Below are 12,719 nucleotides of genomic sequence, written 5' to 3'. Positions count from 1 at the left end.
CAGATCCAGGTCTCATCACCAAGTTAGCCTTCTCTGATGTCTCCACCAGTACACTTACCACGTCTTTCTCTTTCTTAAATGAGGTACGATTTTTAAAAAAAATTCAGCTGTACAACATAATGATTACGCCAAGTCTTCCTGTTTCCATCTGTAAAATGCCAGAATCAACTTGTTTCCCCTTTTACCCACTGCCACTATCCTAGACGAAGAGTCCCTCAGCATTTGTTATCAAGTGATTTTCTGATTTCTCTCTCCTTCATGATAACCTAATCAGTTTTCAAATCCTAGTGATTATCACCACTATATAAGCCCTTTGGGAAACAGAGAAATACATCTAATTCTAACTTATTTATTTCAATACCTGGTTTTCATGGCTATCACAGCCGAAAAATATGTATCCCAATGCTGAACAGAATCTGATAGGAGGAGTACATCAATGACTGTACTTACTAAATCAGGAGACTCATTTTTCAGTCTCAACCAACAATTTAGAATTTGTTTTCATTTCCTAAATGCTTAGTCTTTTAGTCTTGCTTGGCTTTCATTCTACCATGAGCTAGTATCTTAAAGTACAATATATGATTAAGTACGATTTGCAATTTCTAAAAAAATTGATATCCACATACAAACATATATATGCTTCAAATAATCTTGACAATTTCAAAAACATTTTCAAATTCAAAATCTCCTGTCAGGTGTGATTACTTGATTGGTTATAGTTTTTATTTTGTATGGGACTGACGAAGAGCTCAAATTAGTAGAAGTGTCAGCTCTGCTATGTTGTTTTATTCCCAGTGACATTATTAACATCGTATTGAAAGCAGCTTTTTTTTTTTTTTAAGCCACTATCTTTTTTTAAGACTATTTTTTAGAGTAGTTTTAGGTTCACAGCAAAATTGAGAAGGTGGTACAGGGAAATCCCACATACCTTCCATTCTAAAACACACACAGCCTCCCCCATTATCAACATCCACCACCAGAGGGGACATTTGTTATTTGTTGATGAACCTACAGTGACACATCATTATCACCCAGAGTTCACAGTTTACATTAGGGTTCACTCCTGACACTGTTTTTAAAGAATTATTTTAATAAAACCATAAATCCCCCTAACTGGGATATGAAATTTATCAGGGACGCAGACAACAAACAATACTAACCACAGAATTTTTTAATTACAGTATTGTAAATCCACAAAGGAGAACTTGACCTTGTCTGGGGCTCAAGGAAGACTGAAGACGTGGAACAGAGCTCTGAGGGATGAAGTGACTTTACCAAGGCAAAGAGAGAGTAGAACGCAGAGGGAAGAGCATGGATAAAAGCCCCTATTGGGGAAAGACTAGTCTGAGATGAATATCGTGTGCCCTGAACACAAACAACAAAGCAGGCACAGGGAGGAGAGGGGCTGGAGAGTGGCCTGGGCCCGGTTACAGAGCCACAGGGGCCTTGGTAAGAAAAGTGGGTCTTTATCTAAAAAGCAGTTAAAAGTCACAAAAGAGGACTAATGTGTTCGCTTCTTGTCAATAAACAGGGAAACAGCCACGATTTGATCTTGAAGGGCTTTAGAAAAATAACAAAGAAAGTACTCCTGAATTTGTTCTTCCACAATGAGAGAAGAGATAATGGTCATAATTCTTACCTTTCCATCAAAGAAGTGATGATTAAACATATTGTAATGGCAAAAGCTATCTTCCAAATAAAACTGTGAATACCTGTAAAATAATTTGTTTATTACTGAAGATACTTGTCCAGTCATAGCTGTACAGTGAGTAATTGCAAACTATAATTTAAAACTATAAAATCACACATTAAATAAAGTCAATTTCATCATTCTTTAGTTTTCTGAAATAAAGAATACTTCCCCAAAATCTCAGAGAGTCAGTAACAGTGGTTGAGGAAAAATGAACTTAATTTATGCTCCCAAGTTTAATAAATCAGTGGCACAACTACATATAAAGAATATACATGTTCTTATGGACCAGTATACATAAACAATCAAGTTACTGCTAGATTATTATACAGTTTAAGCTTGAGATGGGTTGGTAATTAAAATACATCTCTCATAGTTAATAATTGTAAGAAAAATAGTGAATCAAATTTTTATTCAATAGCTGTTAATTGCTATATATTGTGTGGTTAACAACAAAAGTATTTGAAACAAAGCTTACCTATTTCAGACTAGCTTTATAAAATATGCTTCTCAATATATTAAAAAAGGAAGTATGTACATTTCATAGGTATTGAATTAGTGCCAGGAAAGAGGGGATATTTACTTACAGATTGAATCATTTTATTCTTCTAACACTACTTTAAGAAGTTTTTTAAATTTATTTTTATTTAAAAAAATGTTTTTAAATTTATTTTTCAATTACAGTTGGCATACAATATTATAGTAGTTTCAGGTGTAGTAACACACTACTTTAAAATGCTATCAGCAATAAATAAGAGTGCCAGCTTTGGATATTAACATTAATTTTTGCAAATTTACTAGGCAAAATTCATACTGAATTATGGTTATATTTGCATTTATTTGATTTCTTACAAGACTGAGATTTCTTTCTTCCTTAAATGTATTTGTACTGTCTGTCTCTGTTTTCTCCATTTATGCAAATGAGTCTTAATGTCTTTCTTGCTGATTTGAGTTTTTGATATATTACAGAAACCTTTTTTTATCTCAGTAAGATTTTAAACTTTGCCAATTTTGTTATAAACAACTCATATATGAATCACACCACCTTCTACATAGAGAATGAAAAAAATCAGGGACACATCGTTACTTATACAACTTCTTCAACCAGATCATGATAGCATCACTTCACTATTTCTATTTCTATTCTCAGTTATCCATTACTGTCTGTAATTGATTTATTATCCGTGGGAGTATTTACTATAATGGACAACCCCGGCTTACCCTCTTCCTATTACACTGTGATTAAGAGCACAGGCTCTATAGTCAGATGATCTGGTTTCAAACTCTGGGTCTCTCACTAATTAGCTGTGTAACATTACTAAGTTATTTAACCTATCAGAGCCCCCGTTTCTTCATCTACAAAATGAGAAATATAGTACATCATGGGACTTGGTAAGAATAAATGAGATAATATATATAAAGTGCTTCACACAATGCCTGCTACATATTATTTTAAAAAATACCAGCTGTAAAAATTTGTCTTCATGTCCCTAATATTAGGGAATTATGTTTATGTCCAAACAAAATCCCCCTCTGCATAATCTAAATCCATTTCTTTTTTGCTCTGTGAAGAAGGAAGAACAGCTGTCCACCATTCTCAGTAAAATACCTCCTAAGATTATTTAAGATACTGTTAGTACATCTGCTGGTTTCATAAAATGTAAATTTGCATTGAAGAAATAAACAAAAGGTTTGGATAACTGAAAAATATTTAAACTATATACTATAACTTAATGAACATCTCAAAAACTGTGGGACAATGTCAATTACCATTAATAAATATCTTCTTATTGAACTAAATTCCAAATAGCTGATTATTTATATACATATCTACTAGTACAGCTGTGAGTCAACTATCTGTTGAGGGTTTTCTTCTTTCTTGCATTGCTTTCTGTAACCAGAAAGAAAAAAATCCCTTGTAAAATCTATTTCTACCATGTCTACATTTTTTTTATTGCTTCACAATGACACAATAGTCATTTTTTAAAATTAAAAAAGAAAATTTTATTTACATAAAATTCAACACAGCACAGTTGTCCAAAACTTTCTGGGCAGCAGTGGACAGAGCCAGAGAGAGAAAAAAGCCTAGATTTCAGCTCTAAGTTTCCATCGATCAAACATTCATATTTTAAATTATGAAAAATCACTCAACATTACCCTCTTAAAATGGAATTGGCCACAAAGAATTATTGTCTCCACTGAATAAGGCAAACAAAACCAATCAGAAATGCATGCACTTGAAAACTCCTCAAAAGGACACTCATTTAGTTTGGCCATTCGTTCTCTTTAAATGAGTCAGCTACCAAGTGTGAAACATGCTCTGGCACACAGGAAACGTAATCAAGAGCTGAATAGAATCAGTTCATGAAATGGACTCAAATCCATTTTTTTGATATAACTTTATTTGGATGATAGTTTACCAAACAGAGTTTCACGTTGCATGCTAAAATTAGAGCATACAGAAATCCAACTTAGCAAATGTTAACTTCATATCTTAGACCCCCAGAAAAGAATATTTTAGCACATCTACACAGAACACTGGAGTTGAGGCAGCTCTCTGCAGCCTCACAGCCTCAGACAGACCTGTTGTAGGGCAACACCAGACCAGAGCCAAAGTGCCAAAAGTGGCCATTCATGCCCATATCACACAGGAATTTTTCCTGATTTAACTATGGTCGTCCTCGTGAGAAATCTGAACCAACTACACACTCCATCGTACTCTACAGCCAACGGAGTTCATTCTGGCTCATACGTTTCAATAAACTAGCCCTTTCCTACCATTCAATGTTGACCTTTTGTAGAACTGACTCAGTAACACTAAGTTATCAAAAAAACTAAGCTAGGAAACCCTTAGTACATCACTTTCAGCCTTTTTTGCAATACACGCACATACAGAGGTTTGCGGACAAAAAAAGAAAAAAAAATTAGTGTATTCCATTAGTTATAAAGAACTTTATCCACATCTCTTACTTCTTACTCTGACTAAAAGATTTCAATTACAGGCTCAAGAAAGGTGAAGCTACAAGGTATATAAGGCAAAAAAGTTAAGGGGCCATTTAAATCTTTCAAATTAAATGTAAATGAGGTAAGATGAAAAGAGTTCTGGAGAATGGTTGCACAATGATGTGAATAAACTTCACTTAATACCACTGAACTGTACCCTTAAAAATGATTAACATGGTAAATTTTATGCTATGAGTACTTTACCAGAACTTTTAAAAATAAATCAGAGCACTAGCAATGAATAACACAAACAAAATTAAGGAAATTTCATTTACAATAGCAACAAAAAATAGGAATAAATTCAACAAAAAAAGTATAAGACTTGTACACTGAAAATTACAAAATATACTTTAAAGAAATTAAAGAAGACCTAAATAAATGGAAAGACATCTCACGTCTATGGACTGGAAGACTTAATATTAAGATTGTAATACTCCCCAAATTAATCTATGAGTTTAATGCACTCTCTATAAAAATCCCAGCTAGCTTTTTTGTAGACAGTGACAAGCTGATCCTGAAATTCATATGAAAATGCAAGGAACCAACAGTAGGCAAAATAATCTTGAAAAAGAATAAAGTTGGAAGACTCACACTTTCCAATTTCAAAATGTACTACGAAGCAACAATAATCAAGATTGTGTGGGACTAGCATAAGGATAAACATAGATAAATGGAATAGAATTTAGAGTTTAAAAATAAAACCATATATTTATGGTCATTTGGTTTTCAATAAGGTACCAAAACAATTCAACGGGAGAAGAATAATCACTTCAACAAGTGGTACCAAGGCAAATGGATATCAACATGCTGGACCCCCACCTCAAGCCACATATAAAAGTTAAAATAAATAAATAATCTAAATATAAGAGCTAAAATTAAAACCTCTTAGAAAAAAGTAGGTGTAAATATTCATGACCTTGGATTAGGCAATAGGTTCTTAGATATGACATCCAAAACACAAGCAACCAAAGAATTTAAAAAGAGAATTGGACTTTATCAAGTCAAAAGACAGTCCACAAATGAAAGACAGTATCTGTAAATCATGTATCTGATTTAGTATTCAATATCCAGAATACATTGAGAATTCTTACTACTCAACAATAAAAAGACAAATAACTAAATAAAAAATGGACCCAGAATTGAATAGACATTTCTTCAAAAAGATAAACAAATGGCCCATAAGCACATGACAAGATGCTCAACATCATCAGCCATAAATAAAATGCAGTCACCTTGGAAAACAGTTTAGCAATTTCTCAAGAAGTGATATAGAGTTATCACATGACCCAGGAAATCTGCTCCTAGGTAAGTACCTGTTATGGCCTCAACTGTACCCCCTCAAATTCATATGTTGAAGCCCTAACCCCCAGTACCTCAAATGTAACTATATTTGGAAACAGGGCCTTTAAAGAAGTGATTAAGTTAAAATGAGGTCGCTACAGCAGGCCCTAATATGACTGTTGCTTTGCAGTGAGTTTTGGAAGGAAACCTGCACACACGAAGAAATACCAGGATGTGCACCCACAGGGGACAGACCATGTGAGGACACAATGAGGAGGTGGCCGTCTGCAAGCTGGGAGGCCTCATGAGAAACCAAACCTACTGACACCTCGATCTTGGACTTCTAGCCTCCAAAACTGTGAGAAAATAAGTTTCTGTTGTTTAAGCTACCCGGCTATGGTATTTTGTTATGGCAGCCTAGCAAACTAATACAATACCCAAGAAATATGAAATATATGTTTGCATGAACATATGTTCATGCAAAAACTTGTACATAACAGTTCATAGCAGCATTATTATCATAGCCAAAAAACAGAAGTAGCTCAAGTGCCCATCAACTGACAAATGAATAAAGAAAATTTGATATATCCATACAACAGGATATTATTCAGCCATAAAAAGAAATGAAGCACTGACGCACGCTATAACACGGACGAACCTTGAAAACATTATGCTAAGTGAAAGACGCCAGACACTAAAGGCCACATATTGTATGATTCTATTTATACGAAGTATCCATCATAGGCAAATCCATAGAGACGGAAAGTAGGTTAGTGATGGCCAAGGCTTAGGAGAGGAGGAAATGAAGGGAGACTGGTTATTGGAAGAGTGTGTCTTTCAAAGGTGATAGGAATGTTCTGGAATTAGATAGTGGAGATGGTTATACAACCTTGTGAATATTAAAAGCCAATATTTTACATATATGAAATATATCTCAATTAAAAAAAATATACCTAAAACACAGCAAGTAGAACAAAAAGATTATGTTATGATTCTACTTTTTAAAAATTGTATATGCATAAAAAGTTCTAAAAAGCCAAAATCTAGGATGTTTTGGGTGACAGAATTAAAAACCATGTTTCCTTAAAAAGGGAAAAAAGTAAACCAGGGATCCTTGGAATCTGAACAAGTTCTTTGAGATGGAACACTATGATTTTTTTCCTAGTTCCTTCAAGTATAAACCAGTCCACCACGGCTAGTTTGAAAAAGCTTGTCTTTAATGAAATCACAATCATTACATAATTTATAATGTAACTTCAAAGAACCATACTATTAGAAAGACAACACTGTACTATTTTCACTGTAGTAAAGTGCCAAAGATAGGAATTTTAGTGCTCCTGACAACCGACACATGTTGCTTTAAAGCATTCAGTTGTGGACATAGGATTTTTTGTTGGTTGGTTGGCTGGTTTCTCCAGCACCTATGTCTCCCTCTCCTTCAGTCAAACACCTATTTCTTAGGGAGAACCTACTTTGTATGGTTAGTCAGGGGCTGGCCAGGACACCCTACATGTGAGGCCACAGCGTTGGTTCTGGAATGGGCACAAGACTCCAGCCAAGCTAAGCAGGGTACTTCCTGGAGTTCTGCTGCTGGAGCTCTCAGGAAAGACGGCCTCTTTCCACAGGACAGTTGAGACTGTGTGAGCTATAGCTGATGCCGGCCAAAGTCCCTGGCAGTTTGAAGGAAGCAGTGTGTAAAACAAGGACAGTACACAGAGGAAGACAGACGAGAGGCAAAGAGAGAGAGAGGAGCCCTAACAACATTGTCTGAGGCCCAAGATCTTGCCTGGCCTGCTGTATCCTAGACTCCAGTAATATGAGCCAACACATCGTCTTTGATATAAATGAATTTTCAGGACTTTAATGAAAGAAACATTCCTGAGTAGTATGAATGTCTTACTCTAAATATATGAATAATCTAGAAACCAGTTATTAACTCGTTTGAAAACCACTGTGGAACATGGCAGGGAATTAGATACAGAAAAACAGAAGAATGATGAGGGAAATGGGCTATGTAAGAAAGGCTTATATACACTTTCAAAAGCAAAGTTATTTCCAGAAAATAATTTAATTTTTGGAGCCAGACTGGGTTTAAATCCTGACTTGGCACAACTAACTATGACTTTGGCCAAGTTATTTAACCTCTTCATAACTCAGTTTTTTCATCTAGAAAATGAGAATGATAATAGCATCTATCTTATAGGGCTGTTGTGAGGACCAAATGAGTCAGAACAGAGCTTAACACATGACAAGCACATAATAAATACCAGTTATTATTAACACTGTTATAATAAGAACTGAAAAATTAAACTTCTACATTTAAAATAATATATTTATAATAATTTAACAATACTACTACTTTAGGGGAGAAAACCATGATAGTTAGAAAAAGAAATTAATATATCTATACAATGGAATATTACATAGCCACAAAAGGAATGAAGTACTGTGACATGGATGAGCCTTGAAAATATTATGCTAAGTGAAAGAAGTCAGACACAAAGGCCACACATTGTATGATTCTGTTTCTATAAAATATCCAGAATTAACAAATCCATGCAGACAAAGAAGCAGATCAGTGGTTGTGAGGGGAAGTGAGTAGGGAGTTTCTTTTCGGTATTCTGGAATTAAATAGTGGTAATGATTAAAAAACACAGTGAATATACCAAAAACTGCTGAAATACGCATTCTGAAATAGTAACTTTTAAGTGAATTACATCTCAATTTAGAAAAAAAAACCTGAGTTTATCTTTAAGAAGAATTCTGCATTGTCATTTATGGACCCATTTGGCTGAGCATCGCTTACATCGAGCCGCTGTTAGTAAACGTGCTAGCCCTCTTAATAAGGGCTGCGTGGTTAGGAAAGTATGGGTTATTTCTGAGGAACATAGCAGCTTATTTTAGACAACCTGAAGGTGACTTGGAAATCTAAAACATAAATTATAAAAACTATCCTTCTTATTGTGACTTTTGCACTTTAAAAATCTGCCTGCCTTGTTTTTAGTGGGAGAGAAAACATATGCAGTTTCATAGACTCTCCCCAACAAACACTGGGAGAGACTCTAGCAGATTAAATAAAAAGAAACACAAAGCCTGATTCCTTCAATACATTCAAGAACAAGTAGAAGATACTGAGAACATAGTGTCTTACAGACTCACCGTGAACCCCCAGAATTCAGTTACAGAAACTAAGAAGAGCAATTGGAATTTACAGAATCGGAGACTATGGATGGACATATTTGCCATCTAGAGTTATAAATAAAAGGTTTGTATCTTCTAAATTACCACCAGAGGAGAGAGTCAACATGTGGTTCTTTTTCTGTCTCATCTCTCTTTATCCCAGCATGTCAGATGCCATTTAATTCTGAAGCTCTCCCGCGAGCTCAGCTGTTTGCTAACCCTCTGCGTGGGGACCTATCCATTCTCTAGCTGCCACGCCCTTCGCGCCAGCGAAAGACAACATGTACATCATCTGGTAAAAGTATTAAATATCTTATCACAGTTAAAACATGATGGAAGTTCAGAATTATCTTTGAAAATAAGTATATGGGAAGAAATTTGACTCAACAGGAATTTATCTCTAAATTATAAGCCAGAGACAACTAGACACGTTCATAGAGGAAGCATACTAGCAAAATGAGAAATCTACTGCCTCTCTGTTTGAAATATGGAAGATTACATGGGACTAAAAAAGTGTCTTATAACTAATTACTACTTCTAAATGTTAATTAGGATTATAACAGTGTAATAAACAATTACAAAGAAGAAAACATTAAAAAGAAAAAGGAGACAATGAAGGAGAATAAGTATTATACTTTATAAACCTACCGAAAATCAATATCCAATAAAAGGCTTTTAATGTTAGACTTCTTGTCACCACCAGATGCTTTCAACCTGATCAACTCATGCAACCTAAAGTAATTTGTGAAAGCAAATTTCATAAGAAATTACAAATGCCATAGATAATAAGCAAATAAAAAAACGACAATCAATATTCTCCTGATATTTCTAATATTTTAATGAAACACTGAAGAGAATTTGCAGATATAACCAGTTTCAGTTCTGCAAATATTTTTTAAAAGGCAAAACTTATCTGAAACAGGAAAGTTTAAAATTATAAGCAATTTAAAAATCAAATCAGAAAGAATCACCTAAAATATCAGAAATCAATAAAGGTCTCTCTCAAATGGAATACAGACAGCAAACTCTTTAAGAGGGACCGTGTTTTATACTGCCTTATATGTGCAAAGCTTTATGCTAAATCCTGGAACTTGAGAATTTTTTCTTACAGTTTAAATAGTGGTGCTAGGAGAAGTTTTTTAAAAATCATATACCATACCTTGGTGTTCCAACACATAGTACTCTTCTGAACCCAAGAGTAGAAAGTAAGTCTATCAAGAAATGACAACTTCTATCAGCAAACAAATACTGGGCATTTGTCTTCTTGTTTTCCAATGGATAGAGGAGCTGACTGGGCCTTTTTAACTGGGTGATAGAAATATCACCCACTACCTGGTGCTCAAGATGTTTCTCCCAATCATCTGGCAAAAGCAATTGCTGACATCCTTGACAAAACTTCCTCTGAGACAATGGCAACTCAATGAACTTCAAGTACCTTCGAGACATAATAAAACACAAAGGAATATATTTTAAGTTAGTTGTTTTAAAGAAAATTTATTTTTGCTATTTTTAGTACGCAAAAAGTATTATTTCCTAGAGAGTACTGCATAAAGAAGCAAAGGTAAGAAAAATCTGTGGACTGTTGGCTAGAATTTATATCTGGCTGCATGCCTACAAAGTGGAAGAGAATCAGCAATTTCATAAGAATTGAGATGCTCCAATTCAGTCACTGAATGAAGATCAATATCCATTTAAAATGTGAATATAATATATTACTCAAACAGCTTAGTAGTAATGGAGACTACTATCGTGTTTAAATGTATTGACAAATCCACGTGCTCTAACTCTGAAGTGTTAAACAGTCTGGCTCAGTATGAGTCATTTTAAAATGAGAAAATACTATCATTCTTCAAGTTTTTATGGCATACCTATCAAGAAAAATTACCTCCTAAAAGAAAAAAATGTTTCTAAAAGTTCCTCTATTCTTAGCAGTCCTGATGGAGGCAGTTCTGAGAAGTTTATCCCCAAAACAGCAAGATGGTATTCAAAGCCTTAAAAAAAAAAAAAAAAAAAAAAAAAGATATTCCATTTGATCTCTTTCAAGTCATCCTTACAACTGATTTCAAAGTCACTGCTTTGGGTTTTGTCCCCTTTTTTTCATTTTATTAGAGATGATTAAAGAGAGAAAATAATCATGGTTAGTGTGTTTTAAAAACTGCTGATTTTGTATATGCTGTACCAGCTATGAAATCAGAGTAAGAAAACAAAAGAAAAATAAATAAGATTATCGAGGCTCCTAGGTCAGGAATGTCTAAATCTAAGCATCTCAAACTCTAAGAATCTAACAGATTCTTAGAGTTTGAGAAAAGCCATTTGGTTTCAATTGAACGAAACTCTGAAACTGCACTGTAAAAACTGTGAACTTAACATAGAATCAAAGTGGGTTTTAAAACTTTTTATTTCTAAGCATGGTTCCACTTCAAAGCATCGAAGGCAGTGACAAATAGATATTCCGAACGGCTAAAGCAAGAAATAAGCTTATCGTGCCAGTAATTTATGTCTCTATTCCTATGATAACTGTTCTTTTGACAGCTTTATCTATGACTGGAAAGAAGAAGGAAAGCGGTATTAGGAGAAACTTTTATAGTAATTCAAAGTAAGAATGCCAGTGGAGAAAAGGACCCCTCAGATGTGAAAGGCAAGCAGAAAGAACCAGTACACTCTTCAGCAACAGATATACTGAGTTCGTTAGTTACCTTTCATTATTAAATGTTGTGGGTCGAAGGCTTCCACATCCAGCAATGATACAGTAACAGAGACCAGATTTACTATCCTAGCCCTCAAAACATTATTTATTTTTTATTTTTTTTAGGCGAGGCAATCTTTGGTTGACCTCACAGATTGCAAGGACCTTGTCTGCTTACAATCCCTTATTTTTTAGTTTAATATTATTTTTTACATCTATAGCACCTGGTCTTCCTAAGTGGTCTCCCCTCCAAGTACTAACTGGGCCCGACACTGCTTAGCTTTCGAGATCAGACGGGATCAGGCCTGTTCAGGGCAACATGGCCGTAGACGCAAAACATTTTTTAAATAGAAAACATATGAAACCAGAGTTTTAAGGTACTGGACAACTGGCAACCCAAACAGTAACCAATAAGAGAAAGGAACAAATGAGTGAAAGGTACAACTGCCCAGCTTACATACCCCCCACAGGGGATACATTCCAAGACTCCCAGGGGATGCCTGAAACCACGAATGGCATTGAACCCTAGGTCTATCATGTTTTTTTCCTATACACACACACATCCCTATGGGAAAGTTTAGTTTCCAAATTAGGCACAATAAGAGACTAACAACGATAACTAATAATAGAACAATTATAACAATACATTATAATAAAAGTTATATAAATGTGATTTCTCTCTCTCCCCAGTAATTTTTGTATTTTTCATTCCAATCCAATTCCTGAATCTGGACTCAGAACCCCTAGCCACCATTGAATGGAATCGGTAAAAGCAGACATCCTTGCTGGGCCCCAGTCTTAGAAGGCATGCACTCTGCCTTTTATCAGTACAGTGTTAGCTACGGGTTTTTCTTACATGCCCTTTACCAGACTGTGGAA

At 34.8% G+C, this 12,719-nt stretch overlaps 1 protein-coding gene and 1 pseudogene across 5 annotated transcripts in view; both read right to left on the bottom strand.

Annotated features, from left to right (window-relative positions):
* The window catches only part of ZCCHC4 (zinc finger CCHC-type containing 4), a 39,603-nt gene that overhangs the window by 18,517 nt on the left and 8,367 nt on the right, over window positions 1-12,719 (bottom strand). For 3 of the 5 annotated variants that reach the window (XM_016154807.2, XM_016154804.2, XM_016154805.2), the window contains exons 4-6: window positions 10,314-10,589; window positions 9,803-9,886; window positions 1,640-1,712 (exon numbers count right to left, since the gene is read on the bottom strand). In XM_016154807.2, the coding sequence (XP_016010293.2) occupies window positions 1,640-1,712; window positions 9,803-9,886; window positions 10,314-10,589 (433 nt within the window). Of the gene's footprint in view, window positions 1-1,639; window positions 1,713-9,802; window positions 9,887-10,313; window positions 10,590-11,039; window positions 11,146-12,719 lie in introns of all 5 variants that reach the window. The other 2 variants (XM_016154806.2, XM_016154808.2) reach the window with 2 other exon arrangements.
* Window positions 12,053-12,171, bottom strand: LOC118609242 (annotated as a pseudogene).

This window comes from Rousettus aegyptiacus, unplaced genomic scaffold (assembly GCF_014176215.1).
Source record: "Rousettus aegyptiacus isolate mRouAeg1 unplaced genomic scaffold, mRouAeg1.p scaffold_m13_p_10, whole genome shotgun sequence".
NCBI classification, from domain to species: Eukaryota; Metazoa; Chordata; class Mammalia; order Chiroptera; family Pteropodidae; genus Rousettus; species Rousettus aegyptiacus.
The sequence above is the reverse complement of the archived record's forward strand: the minus strand, read 5'-3'. Positions and strand labels throughout refer to the sequence as shown.